The sequence below is a fragment of the Sceloporus occidentalis genome, unplaced genomic scaffold (assembly GCF_023333645.1).
Source record: "Sceloporus occidentalis isolate IW3139 unplaced genomic scaffold, rSceOcc1.0.p SCAF_3, whole genome shotgun sequence".
Classification (NCBI taxonomy): domain Eukaryota; kingdom Metazoa; phylum Chordata; class Lepidosauria; order Squamata; family Phrynosomatidae; genus Sceloporus; species Sceloporus occidentalis.
Window position 1 is genome coordinate 248,437,983 of NW_028316983.1, and position 16,991 is coordinate 248,454,973.

A 16,991-nucleotide genomic window follows, 5' to 3' on the forward strand; every position below is an offset into this window, starting at 1 on the left:
CTTTGGAATGAGTACCGGGAGCAGACAAGTCTTTGGCCCCTTGGCTCTGCTGGTCACTCTTGGCCTCTCCCTCCCTTTGACAAATTATGGTACATTGTGAGCCCTTCCACACTGCACACTTATAGCATTGTGATGCCACTTTAATTTGTTCTTCTCAGTGGAAAGCAAGTCCTTTCCACAGCAGATACCAAGGGCCTACTGTATTTAACACTGTTTGCTTGATGAAGCTGGTGTGCTATGTTGTAGTTGATCAATAAAGATATCATCATAATGTGTAGCTTAGGCTGAGTTGGGGGAGGGTTAAAATGTGATGCATGCCTGAGGCGTGTGACATCAGCCACTCACGGGCACATGCCCCCATTCAAGCCTATGGGGCTTGAATATCTGCGAGTTTCTGTTTTAGTGGGGGTGGTAGTGTCCAGAACGGATCCCCTGCAAAAACGGATTGCTAACTGTATATATGACACTCTAAAGACATCAGATCCTGTTTGATCCTGGAAGCTAAACAGGGTCAGTCCTGGTTAATCCTTGGATGGGAGGCCACAGGTGGTGTAGGCTATGTTCCAGAGGAAGGAAATGGCAAAACCACCTCCTTGCCTAAGAAAAACCTTGTGAATTCATGGGGTTGCCATAAATTGGCAGGTGATTTGAAACCACATTTTCACACCTAATACGGGGCACTCTTTTGCAGACCACTCTGACTTTTCCCCTTTTCACGGTCTCTCTCTCTTTCTCTCCCTGCCCTCCACAGCTGCACATTGCCTCGGCCAACGGCTACCTGGAGGCGGCTGAGCTGTTGTTGGAACACAAAGCCAGCATGAGCGCCAAGGATAATGATGGCTGGCAGCCTCTCCACGCTGCAGCATGCTGGGGCCAGGTGAGTCTCCCCAGAGTAGAGGAGGGAGAAGGTCCAAGAGAAGCTGGTTTTGCATGGAATGATTGCTTCTTCCCAACACAACCGCCAGCTGCACTTCATCCAGGGTGGGCTGCTGCCCTCTCGTGGCCAAGCCCAGCTGACGCCTCTTTCGCAGACCATATTTTCCGGTGGGTAATCCCATTAATCTGAGTCTTGTCTAGTGTCCAGATGGTTCCTGTGATCCCCTGTTAAATTTGATAAGCCCAGGATTTCCTGATGCAGCTGACAGGAATAATTCAGACAATTAGTCAGTCATTCTGGCTGCAAGGGATGGATGCTCTGGATAGCGGAGGGCTGGGTGAGGGGTCTGGAGTCTCTTTCTGGTGCAATTGCTGATGGAAACTCTTGGGCAGCCCCAAGACTGGAGAAATAGTGGCCAGGTTTGGTCAGAAGACCAATCCATTCAGGAGGAAGGATGTAAGGAAGAGAAACTCAAAGAATCATAAAATGGAAAGGAAGATTCCACTTAAACATTAAGAAGAATTTCCTGGTGGTAAGAGCTCTTCTATAGTGGAAGATGCTGCCTCGGAGGGTAGCAGAGCCTCTTTTGGAGGTTATATGATTCAAAGTCTATGAAAGCTCATGCTACTAGCTTCTTCCTTTCAATTAGTCTCAAAGGTGCTACAAGATCCCTTTGCCTATATATATATTTTGGTTGGAATGTGGATTTCCCATTTGGGCAGCCATATCCTCCTCTGCCAAGTCACAAGCGGATGGATTCAATCACGGAAGACACACGGCAGCCCTGAATTCACAAACCTGAGCAGGACAGTTGGTGACTGAGGCTCTTGGAGGTCCCTCATTCAGAGGGTCACCGTAAGCCAAAGTTGACTTGACAGCAAATAACAACAACAAGCCCTGCCAAGCATTGTTCCTCTCTGTCTTTGGTACTGTTGGGGCATATAGCTGGGCAGCCATCTGTTTGGGATTTGTCAGGTACACAGCTCTGTCTCTTCCACCTGCCCCTCCATGAGTCATTATCTTGCCTCATTGCTCTCTATTGCAAAAAAGCCGTTTCCCTTGTTCAGGAATGGATCTAGGACAGCGATTCTCAGACTTTGGTCCTCCAGGTATTTTGAACCTCAGCTCCCAGAATTCCTGACTGCCAGCCAAGCTTGCTAAAGTTTCTGTGGAGTTAAAGTCCAAAATACTTGGAGGACTTGGGAATCACTGGTCTAGTAAGTCAGCCTGAGGCCCTGGCAGAAAGAATAGTTATGTGTGCCTTGTCCCATGGGAGCTCAGTGGTGACGGATGCTCAGAGACAGTTCTGGGTTCATATCCCTGTTATCGCCACTTGATGAGAACACAGGCAGCAAAGCAAAGAGAGACTTCTTTTTCCTAGAGCATAGGATGGACTTTGTGGATGTCCTGATCTCTAAGGATGCCAATATCCATGAAATTTAGGTTCCTACCAATATATGCTTCTCCATAGCTGTCTGGCCTGTTGTACTGCAGACATTCACGTTAGATGAGTAAATACAGCGTGTAAACTTCTAGTTATTTTTCTAAAGAAGTGCTCAGAGGAACAGACTAATAAATGAACACACTGCTAAGCTTGTTCCTGTTTTGCAAATCTTTTGATTCTTAATCAGTCACAAGCACAAATAGTCAAGACAAAATGTGATACGTTGCAAGTGTCCACTGTCTCACATCTGTCCTTTAGAGAAACCAAACATTTGGCTAGTTGTGCTGAAGCAGGTTTAGTGTTTAACCTGTATTTTGAATATGTTGTTAGCTGCTTTGGGTCCCATTGTTAGGAGGAAGGCAGGATATAAATGAATGCAACAAATAAATTAATAGACTAATTTCTTCTTGTCGGCAGATTCAACTGGTGGAGCTGCTGGTGGCCCATGGGGCTGATCTCAATGGGAAGTCGGTGCTGGATGAGACTCCCCTCGGTGAGTAATCTCCGCATCGCTGTTCCGTCCCCCTGCCATCCCACCCCACTTCTCCTAGACCATCATCTCTCTTGCCATCTGCCCATTCCTGGAAGAATCCACATTTCTTTAGCGCACTCAGGTTGGAAGCAATATCAGCAGTGCAGATGAGGCAGTCCATGTAAAGGAGCATTGCTTGCACACCATGTTCCAGAAGGAAATCCCCAGAGGAAGGTTGGTTTGGAGAGGGGAAGATACCAATAGGGCCACTGATCACTGTCTTAAGAGGCAGAAGGGACTGAGGTGGGCTGAGAGAGGAGCTTTCCAGTGCCAGCCAGATCCCTAGGGTTGCATTATCACTAGTTGTCGATTGTTTGTATAGAACCAAAATAAACAAATTTATTTAAGTCCCTGCCCCCAAATAGTCTACACACCTAACATTTTAATACTTCAGGAGACAAAGGGATGTAGCTACTTACAGCAGGGGGCAAAATGAAGGCATTGCCCCACCAAATAAGAATTCTGCACTCCCCCCATGAAATTTTCCTTCAGTCCCCAAATTTCTAGCATTGCTGTAACTTAATAATGTCAGTTGATAACATTTAGAAATTCAGGAGGGCCTGAAACTGAGTTATGAGATCTTTGCCTGAATGTTATACAGAGAACGAGGCAAATAGATGTATCTGCACAAGTGCATAGAGCACTTAGAAAATAAACAAGATGAACTTTAACTCTTCTCACAGCAAAGCAAATGTGATATAATAGGCATCACTGAAACCTGATGGGATAAATCTCATGATTGGAATGTAATAATAGAGGGATATAACCTATTTCAGAGAAATGGGCCAAACAGGAAAGCTTCACGGATACCTGTGAAGAGATCCATGACTTAAAGCCTGGAAGCCAGGTCAAGAGCATCTGGTTAAACATTAAGGAGGTGAGAAACAGCAAGGATGTCATTGTGGGGGTCTACTATAGACCCCCAAGTCAGACTAAGGATTTAGATAATGCCTTCCTGAACTAAATGACCAAATAAGAGTTTTGGCATCTAAAGGAAAGAAGGCAAGCAAGGTGGCCAAGGGAAAGCAAATACAGTTGGCCCACAGATTCAAGCATCCACGGCTTGAAAATATTCAAAGTATAAATTTCAAATAGCAAGCCTTGATTTTGCTATGCCATTGTATTTAAAGGGACTTTTGCTATGCCATTGTATTTAATGGGACTTAAGCATCCACGGATTTTGTTATCTACAGAGGGTTCTGGAACCAAACCCCAGCGGGTAATAAGGGTTCACTGTACAACAAACAAAAGAGTTGGAGATATGGACAGTTTTCAACATTTTATGCTTTACAATGCTGAAAATACAGGGACTGAAGAAAAACTTCACAAGGAGGCAGAATTTTATTTGGGGTGCAAAACCTTATTTAACCCTGCCAGTAGATACACCTGAATCTTCTCAGGGCAGGACTTGGAAAAGTTGCTTTTTTGGACTACAGGTCTTGTAATATCCCAGCCAACTGTGCTGGCTGAGGGATTCTTGGAGCTGTGTGCCAAAAAACTAATTTTTCCCAGCCCTAGTGAAGGGATCTGTCTTTCTCTCCCAGAGTCAACAGATATCATTAGACCATACTGATACTTCCTTCTTTCACATCTGCCCTCCAGATGTCTGCGCAGATGAGGAGGTGCGCGCCAAGCTGATGGAACTGAAGCAGAAACACGACGCCATCATGAAATCTCATGACAAACACAAGTCACTGCTTCAGCGCCGCACCTCCAGCGCCGGGAGCCGAGGGTGAGTTTTGGAAAGGGGAGACAAGATGATGGGCTGGAGTGAAGCCCATCTCTCAATTCCCTTTCCCTTGGGGCACTGAAGCTCCCTGCAGGTTGTGGGCCTGGCCTGCCTCCACGAACCTACTCCACCTTCCCTTCTCCCCTCAGGAAAGTGGTGCGGCGGGTCAGCGTGACAGAGCGCACCAACCTCTACCGCAAGGAGCACGAGAAAGAGGCCATTGTGTGGCAGAGGCAGCAGCAGCAGGAGAGCGAGGCAGAGGACGAGGATAGGCAGACGGATGCTGAGCTTCAGCTACGGGTGTCGGTGAGTTGGAGTGGATCCTGAGGCTCTGCAGCTCAGATCTGTGTGTTTGTGTGTGTGTATGAGGGAGAGATGATGCCCCTGTCATCACTTGCCAGAATACTTCAGGGTGCCCCCAGAATATTTTGGCCGTAAACCTTCCTACCTGCTCTACTTTGTTATGCACTTTATGCTCTTGTAGCGAACACCGTGTGGCTACATTCCCACATAGTCCCCATTCAGCGCCTGGCATCACTGGTGAGGTCAGAACAAGGTTCCCAGCTCTGTTATTGATGCTGAACACCTCGTTCTATTATTATTATTATTATTATTAAGCTCAGTTCCTGCTACAGAGAGGGGGAGGAGAGAGGTAGCTGGGCAGCCATTGAAATCTACAGCAGAGGCAGAGTTGATTGAGCTCACTGCCACAAATTGTTGAAACATCAGGAGCTTTAACATTGGTGTTTTTCTGGAAGATTTTTTTTTCAGGGGGAAGCCCACAGTCCTGTCCCAGTAATTTCCTAAGACTTTTCAGTATGGACACTGACGGAACCACGGCAGTCACCTGCAACACTTGTGGGATGTTTCTCTTCTTGCCTACAGAAGTGGAGAACTTCACATGCACCAAGTGCAAGTTGGTAGCACTCTTGGAGGAGAAAGTGCAGCAGTTGGAGTCCAGAGTAGCTACACTTCATCATATTAGGGAGCAGGAGGATTTCCTGGACACAACAGAACTAACAATCCTGGACGAATACCACGCAGAGGAAGATGCTGGAGCCGAGGAGGTCAGTTCACATACACAGGAGGCAGACAGGTGGAGGAATGTCACAAAGAGAAGTAAGCCAAGAAGGGATTGTTCGGGGAACTTGCAGCTAGAGAATCGATTCGAAGCTCTTTCCCTTATCAAGGAGGATGAAGAAGAGCAGCATGGACAGACTTCAGGGACAGAGCAGGCAAGCCTGAGCGTCCCACCCAAGGGAACAGCTGCTGCTAAGCCTCGGAGGAGGCGTGTGGTCGTAGTGGGGGACTCCTTGCTGAGGGGTACAGAAGCAGTGATTTGTAGGCCTGACAAGAGTCTCGAGAGGTGTGTTGTCTCCCAGGGGCAAAGATCCGTGATGTGACAGAGAGGCTGACAAGACTGGTCAAGCCTACTGACCAATACCCCTTCCTTTTGGTCCACGTGGGAACCAACGATACTGCACGACACAGCATTCAGAACATCAAAAGGGATTACGAGGCGCTTGGTAGGAAGCTGAAAGGAATGGATGTACAGGTGGTCATCTGGTCTCTTCTGCCAGTTGAAGGGTCCAGGAAGGGAGAGGAAAATAGCAGATGTGAACAACTGGCTCTGCAGATGGTGCCTCCGAGAACGATTTGGATTCTTCGATCATGGGCTGCGGTTCCATGAGGAGGGACTTCTTGCAACGGACGGGTTGCATCTCACGCCAGTTGGAAGAAATGTTTTTGCCAACAGTCTCAAGAACTTGATCAGGAGAGCTTTAAACTGAGTTCCGAGGGGAAGGGAGACAATATTAAGGAAGGCGAAAGGGATGGCGAAAATAGTCAAACTGACATAGAGGAAACAAGGCAAACAGTGCAAGGACCCAACAGTGGGAGGCAAAAAAACTTGCACAGGCAGCAAGTAAATGGGACCCATGGTCTGTGATGTCTCTACACTAATGCACAGAGCATGGGAAATAAGCAAGATGAACTCAAACTCCTAGTACAACAAAGCAAATATGATATAATAGGCCTCACTGAAACCTGGTGGGATGAGTCTCATGATTGGAATGTGGAAATAGAGGGATATAACCTATTTAAGAGAAATAGGCCAAACAGGAAAGGAGGAGGAATAGCACTATATGTCAGAGATATTTACACCAGTGAAGAGATCCTGGACATCAATCATGGAAGCCAGGTGGAGAGCATCTGGATAAGAATCAAAGGGGAGGGAAACAACAAGGGTGTTACGGTGGGAGTCTACTACAGACCCCCAAGTCAGACTGAGGAATTGGATGATGCCTTTCTAGAACAGATGACCACACAGTCAGAAAGGAGAGATGTAGTAGTGATGGGCGACTTCAACTATCCTGATATTTGCTGGAAGTCAAACTCAGCAAAATCCTCAAGGCCTAGCAAATTCCTCACTTGCCTGGAAGACAATTTCATGGTCCAAAAGGTGGAAGAGGCAACAAGGGGGTCAGCTATTTTAGATCTGATCCTAACCAACAAGGATGACTTGGTTAATGGGGTGCAAGTGGTGGGATCCTCAGGTGGAAGTGACCATGTTCTCCTGGAGTTTGTTATACAATGGAAAGGAGAAGCCAGGCAAAGTCAGACACACATTCTAGACTTTAGGAGAGCGGATTTCAGTAAACTTAGAGAAGTATTGAGGGCGATTCCATGGTCAGAAATACTAAAAGATAAAGGAGTTCAGGACGGATGGGAGTTTCTCAAAAGGGAGATACTGAAGGCACAATTTCAAACAGTTCCAGTGAGAAAGAAAAACGGGAAATGTCTCAAGAAACCAGGATGGATGACTAAGGAACTTTCAACCGAGCAAAGTTTGAAACAGAACATGTATAAGAAATGGAAAAAGGGGGAAATCAGAAAAAAGGAATTCAAAGAAATAGCAGGCATGTGTAGGGTAAAGTCAGAAAAGCTAAAGCGCAGAATGAACTCAGGCTTGCTAGAGAGGTTAAAGACAACAAAAAGGGCTTTTTTGGATATGTCCGCAGCAAAAGGAAGAAGGAGGAAACGGTGGGGCCACTGCGTGGAGAAGATGGCAAAATGCTAACAGGAGATAGAGAAAAGGCAGAATTACTCAACACCTTCTTTGCCTCAGTCTTCTCAGAAAAGGCAAAGGGTGCTCAACCTGAGGATAATGGAGCAGAGGACAGAATAGGGGAATTTCAGCACAGAATAAGTAAAGAGGTAGTAGAGGAACACCTTGTTAATCTAAATGAATTTAAGTCTCCGGGACCAGATGAACTCCATCCAAGGGTATTAAAAGAACTGGCAAATGTAATATCGGAGCCATTGGCAATCATATTTGAAAACTCCTGGAGAACAGGAGAGATCCCAGCAGACTGGAGGAGGGCAAACGTTGTCCCCATCTTCAAAAAGGGGAAAAAAGAGGATCCCAACAATTACCGTCCAGTTAATCTGACATCAATCCCTGGAAAGATTCTGGAGCAGATCATTAAACAGAGAGTCTGTGAACATCTAGAAGGCAATGCCATCATCACAAAAACTCAACATGGGTTTCAGAGAAAGAAGTCATGCCAGACAAACCTTATCTCTTTCTTTGATAAAATGACCAGCTTGGTAGATGAAGGGAATGCTGTGGATGTAGTATATCTTGATTTCAGTAAGGCCTTTGACAAGGTTTCCCATGACATTCTTGCAAACAAGCTTGTAAAATGTGGACTAGACAAGGCAGCTGTTACATGGATTTGCCATTGGTTGACCAGCCAAACCCAAAGGATGGTCAGCAATGGCACCTTTTCATCCTGGAGAGAAGTGACCAGTGGGGTGTCCAGTGGGGCTCTGTCCTGGGCCCAGTGTTATTCAACATCTTTATCAATGACCTGGATGACAGAATTGGGAGCATACCTATCAAATTTGCAGATGACACCAAATTAGGAAGAATAGCTAATACTCCAGAGGACAGGATCAAAATTCAAAATGATCTGAATAGACTAGAAAGCTGGACCAAAGCTAACAAAATGAAATTCAACACAGAGAAATGTAAGGTACTGCACTTAGGGCAGAAAAATGAAATGCACAGATATAGGATGGGAGACACATGGCTGAATGAAACTACATGTGAAAGGGATCTGGGAGTCCAAGTAGACCATAAGTTGAACATGAGTCAACAGTGCGATGCGGCAGCTAAAAAGGCCAATGCAATTTTAGGCTGCATCAATAAAAGTATAGTGTCTAGATCAAGAGAAGTAACAGTGCCACTCTATTCTGCTCTGGTCAGGCCCCACCTAGAATATTGTGTCCAGTTCTGGGCACCACAATTCAAAAAGGACATTGAGAAACCGGATCGTGTCCAAAGGAGGGCGACTAAAATGGTGAAAGGTCTGGAAACCTTGCCCTATGAGGAATGACTCAGGGAGCTGGGGATGTTTAGCCTGGAGAAGAGAAGGTTAAGAGGTGATATGATAGCCCTGTTTAAATATTTGATAGGAAGTCATATTGAGGAAGAGCAAGCTTGTTTTCTGCTGCTCCAGAGAACAGGACCCGGAACAATGGATGCAAGCTACAAGAAAAGAGATTCCACCTCAACATTAGGAAGAACTTCCTGACAGTAAGGGCTGTTTGACATTGGAACACACGCCTTCCTCGGAGTGTAGTGGAGTCTCCCTCCTTGGAGGTCTTTAAGCAGAGGCTGGATGGCCATCTGTCAATGGGGATGCTTTGATTGTGATTTCCTGCATGGCAGAATGGGGTTGGACTGGATGGCCCTTGTGGTCCCTTCCAACTCTACGATTCTATGATTCTATGATTCTATTTATATAGCGCTGTAAATTTACACAGCACTGTACATACAATCTTTTAATTAGACGGTTCCCTGCCCTCAGGCTTAAAGTCTAAGCAGACACGACACAAAAGGAGAAGGGAATGGTTGTGGGGAAGGGGATTAGGTCCTGGAATTCATCTTTCCCTCTGAGGCCTGGACCAGGTAGATGGATTGGATGGAGGGCTCTGTTTCTTAAGGACAGGCCCGATGGCATTGGGGAGGCCTGATGGCATTGGCCCACCCTCTCTTTCCCTCAGAGGCCAGGATGGAGTCGGATGCCTTCTGGGAAGGGCTCAGTTCCTTTAGGGAGGCCCGATGGCATTGGCCCACCTCCTCTTCCCCTCTGACCTCAGAGCATCTCGTACCAGCAGCTGTGGTACTAGGTAGCTTGCAGGGACCACGAGTGAAGGCAGCCACCGTTGTCGCGAGCCAAAAACCTGCAGCAAAAGGTGAGTTATTTAAATGAAGGTTAGGGGGAGGAAGTCCCAAATCAGGTACAGGTGTCATGAAGACAGTCTGCACCAGATTCAGGGTTTTGCCCTTGCTTCATGTAAACAGGACACAATTAGCCCGGGTGGGAGTTGAGGGTAGTTTGTCCATTTAGGTAAGTGTGCTTAGTGGTTAAGACACCAATTCTGATGACTGGAAGATCAGAAGGTTGGCAGACCCAGGTGCTGCATAATGGGGTGAACACTTGTCACTAGTCCCAGCTTCTGCCAACCTAGCAGTTCGAAAGCATGCAAGTGCAAATAGATAGATAGGTACCACTTCTCAGTGGGGAGGTAACAGCGTTCAGTGGAGTCACCACCAGAGCAGTCTTCAGAAGACGGTGGCTCTTCGGTTTAGAAACAGAGATGAGCATTGTCCCCTGCAGTCAGTTACAACTAGATATTCATGTCAAGAGACTTCCTTTACCTTTACTTTTTAATGAACTAAAGCATCCCTGAGAGATGGCCATCCAACCTCAGTTAAAAAACCTCCAAACAAGGAGAGTCCATCATCTTCTGTGGCAGTGTCTTCCATTGTCAAACAGCTCTTAAAGTGAAAAAAAGGTTTCTTCCTAGTGTTTAGGTGAAAACTCTTTGCTTATAATTTGCATCTGCTGGTTCTCTTCCTATTCTATGGAGCAGTAGCAGACAAGCAGGCTCTATCCTTTGTATGGCATCCCTTCAGATATTCTCCTACTCCCATGTTTTAAATCAGGCAAAAAGGAGCGTGCTAGGAACCCTACTCCAGGAAAAGTGAAAGAGTTGCCCCCCAAAGACTCAGGAGCCATAGGTTCTCCTCTCTGCCCCAGCTCCCTCCATCTTGCCTGCTTTTCTGAACTGGTGCAAGGTCTCCTTGGCTGACCTGGAGAAGGGATGTGGGAAAGAAAGGTGCCAGGGCCTGGGACCCACTAACAGCCTGAGGCATGAGTAGCTTTCTCTGTGTGTGTGGAAGCAAACTGCAGTACTCTTCTCACCTTCACCCACCCTCTCTGTTCCCCAACAGGAGCCCAAAGCGGAGGCAGAGGCAGAGGCGCCAGCATCTGAGGACACGGAGCAGCTGTCAGAGCGCAACGGCACGGCCCACCCCCGGCACTTGTACTCCAAGCGACTGGACCGCAGCGTTTCCTACCAGCTGGCCACACAAGATGAAGCCACCGCCGCTGCCCAACTCAGCAAGGAGAAGGCCCGGCACACACTTGCTGACCTCAAGCGCCAGCGGGCAGCCGCCAAGCTCCAGAGGCATCATTCAGAGGATTTCCCGCTGGGCCCTGGTGAGGGCCCTCTCCCAGACTCAGAACGCAATTCAGTTTATTTCACAGTGGCCAGTGGGGACCCCCCGCTCCTCAAGCTGACTGCGCCAGCGGAAGAGACTCCGGCCGAGAAGAAGCGTTGCTGCAAGCTCATGTGAGCGTGAAGAGGGACCTCATCCTGCCCTGTGCCCACAGAACGAGGGCTGGCAGATCCACCCCACTCCCCCACAGGCTGTGTCCACTGGGCTGGACACAGGGATCTCACCCCTGAGACCTTGGCCTGGGGGGCAGAGGAGACAATGGGTTGGAAGCCACATGGCGTGAAGCCAGAGGCAACCCTTGCGTTCACCCACAGTGTCCTTCCTCACCAGCACAGAAAACGTGGCTTAACAAAACTATGGGTCCCCGTCTGCCATTTTTTTCTAGATTTCTGCAGTGCATTCTGGGAACTGGCCAGTGGAGGCCACTTCTGTGTGTGTCTGTGGTTGTGTGTCAGGAAACAACGGCCGTTGAGAGTCCTTGCTGTGGCAAGCTCTAGGAGAATCTCAGGGAAGAAAGAGAACGACGTGACGGCACAGCCAGGCTTTGGTTTGGTCCTGTCACTTGGCGTTGCCTTTGCCCCTCATGCCAACACCACCGGATCAGGGTGAATCCTGTAGCCCAGGAGGTGGTGGGATGGGGGCTTCAGGGGCTTCATAAATGAGTGGGAGGTAGGCTTGGGATGCACATGGAGGGGCTGATACCTCCTGTGGCGTAACCTCTCTTCCGATTTACCCCTGTGTTTTGTCTCTCCCTCATCTGTGCTCCACTTTCAGTATCTTACAAATGAATTAAAGGTGAGGGGCTTTGGGTGAGGGGGGCATCATACCCCATTTCTAACCCTCCCCCCCAGAAGGAGAGAAGGGGAGATAAGATGGAGGACACTGGGAACTGTAGTCCAAAAAAGGATGCATCCCCATTTCAGGCTGCAGGGACTCTCTCTGCAAAAGCTTCTGCAACATTTTGTACGGAGCGCTCCGGTTTGAAGGCCCCTTCCTTGAAGCAATCGTGTTTTCCTGCCCTCTCCTCCTCCTCTTCCTCCTCCTTTTTTACATTCCCCCCATTATGGTGGCTTTTGCGAGCCGTGAATTTTCTACTCTCTCCTGTTCGATTGTCTTTAAAATCTTTTTCTGAAAAATTTTGCAGAGTGTATTTTTTCCTAACTGTGTTTTTAAACCTTATGGAGTTTTTCCCCCTCCTCCTCCTCCTCCTCCTTGATAAGGCAATAAACTAGTGACTGGTCTCTTTGGTTAAATATTTTAATTAATTTTTCTTAACGCATCTTTAAAAACATCATACACACACACACATATTTACGTTGCATCCCCAAAATCATTTACATCTGCATTGGCCAAACATTCTAACTTCCAACTAGCATTGCTTTTCTATAATTGATTGATTGATTGATTGATTGATTGATAGCCCACCCTTCTCCCAAAGCTGGGACTCAGGGCAGCTTACAACATTAAAAAAAACACCATACAGTTAAAAACATACAAAATGTTATATTAAAATGGAATTAAATTGCTACAATTAATTGTCTTTCATATTTTACATCTGGCCATTAATAATAATAATTCATTTTATTAATATACCGCTATTCCAAAGATCATAGCGGTGAACAGCAAGTAAGCTAATTTGCCCCCAACAGTCTGGGTACTCATTTTAGCTCCCTCCTCGGAAGGATGCAAGCCTGAGTCGAGCTTGGGCCCTTTTGCTGGTCTTGAACTCGCAACCTTGTGGTTTTGAGTGAATGGCTGCAGTGCAGGCATTGAACCACTGCGCCACCAGGGCTCTGCTTTCCATTACCTAAAGCAAGATTCTTCATTTTATCTCTTGATTAACTTCATAAATTTCTTGCTTTAATCCCAAAATCCTGTCACAGCTATATCACCCTCTTTAAGCATCCATCTCAACCCTTTTTGGGGTGGGAAGCAACAGAGGTAGGTGCTGGAAAGACCAAACACCGAATGAAGTTTTCAGTGACTCCTGCTTCTCTTCCCAAAAAGTACATCTCCAATAAATCAGTCAAGTTCATAGGATTGCAGGGTTGGAGGGGAACCCAAGGGCCGTCTAATCCAACCCCTTGCCATGCAGGAAGACACAGCAAAAGCAGCTCCTGGAGCTAGCTTTCCCTCATCCATTTTTCAATACAGTCAGCCCTCAGTATCTGCCAATTTTTTATCCATGGATTCAACTATCCACAGCTTGAAAATATTGTAATATATAATATAAACATATAATATAAGTATTATATTAGCCCGGAGAAGAGAAGGTTAAGATAGCCCTGTTTAAATATCTGAAGGGATGTCATATTGAGGAGGGAGCAAGCTTGCTTTCTGCTGCTCCAGAGAATAGGACACAATGGATGGAAGCTCCAGGAAAAGAGATTCCAGCTCAACATTAGGAGGAACTTCCTGATAGTAAGGAACACACTTCAGAGTATGTTTGAGTCTCCTTCCTTAGAGGTCTTTAAACAGAGGCTGGATGGCCATCTCTCAGGAATGCTTTGACTGAGAGTTCCTGCATGGCAGAAGGGGTTGGACCGGATGGCCCTTGGGGTCTCTTCCAACTCTGATTCTAAGCATACAGCTTACAGAGTTGCTAGATACACCAATGGAATTGTGGAAAATCCTGTGTTCATGTCCTGTATTCTTTGGGTGCATCTTCCACCTGTTTCAGTGTCAGGCCATGAATATCCAGGGTCTTCATTTAGCAGGGATTGTGCCTAAAATCATTTCCTGTATTGCTATGTCCTCCCTCCAGTCCATCTCCCCTGATCCAGGCCTGGGAGGTAGAGAAGAACTGTTGGCCCTCATCCCCTTCCCCTTCTCCTTTTGTGTCGTGTCTTTTTAGATTGTAAGCCTGAGGGCAGGGAACCGTCCAATTAAAAAGATTGTATGTACAGCACTGTGTAAATTTACAGCGCTTTATAAATAAAGGTTAATAATAATAATAATACGAGAAGAGATGCCCCCTTGTAGAGAGAGCAGAAGCAGCTTTGCTTAAGCATCCAAAGGGCGAGGGGGCATAATTTGCATCCTTCTAGATCCTATTACATTCTATCCCACTCCCAAAACTTACAAATATGTTTTATGCCTGAGACCTTAATGCCACTAGGGACTTCATCCAAATGGTATTAAGGTCTCAAGGATAAAGCACATTTATACAGTTATATTGGGAAAGTGGTCAGACAAGGCTGTATCACGCTGTCTGTTCAATTGTATGCAGAACATATTGTAAGGAAAGCAGGCTTGGACACAGAAAAAGGAGGAGTGAAAATAGGAGGAAGGAACATCAACAATCTAAAATATACAAATGACACCATAATCCTAGCAGAAAACCTCCCAGACCTGGAACAACTACCAAGGAAGATCAAGGAAGAAAGTGCAACGGCAGACTTACTGCTGAACAGAAAGAAAGCCAAAAGAATGACCACAGAGAACTTACACACATTCAGCCTCGACAATGAAGAAATAGAAAGAGTAAAAGAATTACATTGATAGAAATGGGGGCTGCAGTCAGGAAATCAGAAGATTAAGAATGAGAAGGACAGCTATGAAAGAACGAGATAAGATCCTACAATGCAAAGATACACAACTGAGCACAAAAGTCAGAATCATACCAGCTGTTGTAATTCCCTATTACCATGGATGGATGGTTTAGAAGAAGAGAGGAGAAAATTCATTAAAGCTGAGATGATGTGGGGCTGGAGAAGAGGGCTGAGGGCCCCATGGATGGCCAAGAAGACAAACCAATGGGTCCTGGAGCAGATCAAGCCAGAAGCCTCCCTGGAAGAAGCCAAGATGACCAAAGTGAGAGAATTGTACTTAGGGCCATGTGCTTTGGAGACATCATGAGAAGGAAGGACTCATTGGAAAAGACAATGATGCTGGGAAAGATGGAGGAAGAGAGGAAGGCCACATACAAGATGGAGGATGGACTCCATTAAGGAGGTCACTATTGCAGGAACTAAGCAGAGCAATGGAGGACAAGGGGGTCTAGGAGACGTCTCATCCAAAGGGTCGCCATGAGTCGAGATCAACTCGAGGTCAGTTAACAGCAAATAGCATCCAAAAAGAGAACCATTGAGGCATACTGGTTTCAACACTGGACTATGACTCCGGAGACCAGGGTTTGATTCCCAGCTCGGCCATGAAACCCACTTGGTGACATTGGGCAAGTCACACTCTCTCAGCCTCTTCAGGGGAAGGCAACCACAGACATCCTCTGAACAAATCTTGCCAGGAAAACTCCATGATAGGAGTCGCCATAACTCAGAAACAATGCATAGAAGGCCCACAACAACAAACTGTATCCAAAGAAGTGGATTTATACCTCTGAAAGCTCATGCAATAATCAAAAGCAAATATTCCTTAAAGATGCTGCCATGTTTCTTTCTCTTTTTCCCCACTTCCTCCTCCCTTCCTCCTTTTCATGAGGCAAGAGTCTAAGAGGGCTACTTCTTGCAACACCGCTGTGCTCTCGGTCAAGGCCTGCCTCTCTCCAGATAGACTGCAGAGGGAGCTTCTCAGCCTGGGACACAGCAGTGCTCCATTTGCACTTAGGTTTGTGGTGTTGACTTTGCCCTTCTGCATTATTCAGTTTTTAAACCCATGAGCAAGTGCACAGATCCGGATGACATCAATAAAGGACCCATAAGCTTTAGCAGGAGCCTTAGTGTTTCTCTGGCCATCTCCCTTTGCAGGCATGGCAGCATGCCAGTCTCTTCCAAGGAGACGGAGAGACCCTCGTGATGGAAAGGAAAGTCACAGGCTCTGGTTTCATTTTCCAGTGGAAGGACAAAAAGGTGACAGACCATGCTTTCCCAGCTGTCTTTGGAAGGGAGCATGACAGCTGTCAGAAAATGTGAGAGTCATCCTTGGCTTGAGGAGCTTGGAGGAGAATCCGTCATGGCCTGCGCCAAGGCAAAGGGTGGCAGCTGACCTGTGTGTCCCGCTTAGTCTGGCCAGCTCCATGGCACATGCTGTTCCTTCGGAGGCACACGGTCCGGGTGGGGGGGGCCAAGGAGTTCTTCCTCAGAAGAGAAGGCCTGGCCAAGTCTCTTCTGAGAAGCATAAAGTTGGAAGGGACCCCATGGGGTCATCCAGTGCAACCCACTGCCATGCAGGAATGCACAACTACATGCACAGTCCAGCAGGGATGTGGTCAAGCTGGACATGTCCAGAGACCAAAATGGTGAAGGGTCTGGAAACCACCAAGCCCTCTGAGGAGCAGTTTAGGGAGCTGGGAATGTTTAACCTGGAGAAGAGGAGGTTAAGAGGTGATATGATGATAGCCCTGTTTAAATATCTGGAGGGGTGTCATGTTGAGGAAGGAGCAAGCTTGTTTTCTGCTGCTCCGGAGACTAGGACACAGTGGAGCAATGGATGCAAGAATTCCAGTATAACTCTCTTTGGCCATGCAGAAAGACAAAGTCAAAGCACTCCCTGTGACTGGGTCTTAGGAGAATCAGTTCTCTTTTATGTCCAGAGCTGAAGGATGCTGAGAAGCTGGAGCTTGCCCAAAGGAGGGCCATCCAAATGGTGGGCTATCTGGAAACCATAAAGCCCCATGACGGTGGTTCCCAACCTGTGGGTCGGGACCCCTTTGGGGGTCAAATGACCCATTCATGGGGGTTGCCTAAGACCATTGGAAAACACCTATTTAATTACAGTTATGAAGTAGCAACGAAAATAATTTCATGGGTTTGGGTCACCACAACATGAGGAACTGTATTAAGGGGTCACGGCATTAGGAAGGTTGGGAACCACTGCCCTATGAGGAAAGACTTAGAGAGTTGGGTATGTTTAGCCTGG

At 46.9% G+C, this 16,991-nt stretch overlaps 1 protein-coding gene across 2 annotated transcripts in view; it reads left to right on the top strand.

Annotated features, from left to right (window-relative positions):
- PPP1R16A (protein phosphatase 1 regulatory subunit 16A) overlaps positions 1-15,559 on the top strand; it is a 79,038-nt gene extending 63,479 nt beyond the window's left edge. For both annotated transcript variants that reach the window (XM_089518156.1, XM_089518157.1), the window contains exons 7-11: positions 752-877; positions 2,739-2,814; positions 4,456-4,585; positions 4,732-4,888; positions 10,887-15,559. In XM_089518156.1, coding sequence (XP_089374282.1) covers positions 752-877; positions 2,739-2,814; positions 4,456-4,585; positions 4,732-4,888; positions 10,887-11,291 — 894 coding nt within the window. In that variant the 3' untranslated portion in view covers positions 11,292-15,559. The remainder of the gene's footprint in view (positions 1-751; positions 878-2,738; positions 2,815-4,455; positions 4,586-4,731; positions 4,889-10,886) is intronic.
- The last annotated feature ends 1,432 nt before the right edge of the window (positions 15,560-16,991 follow it).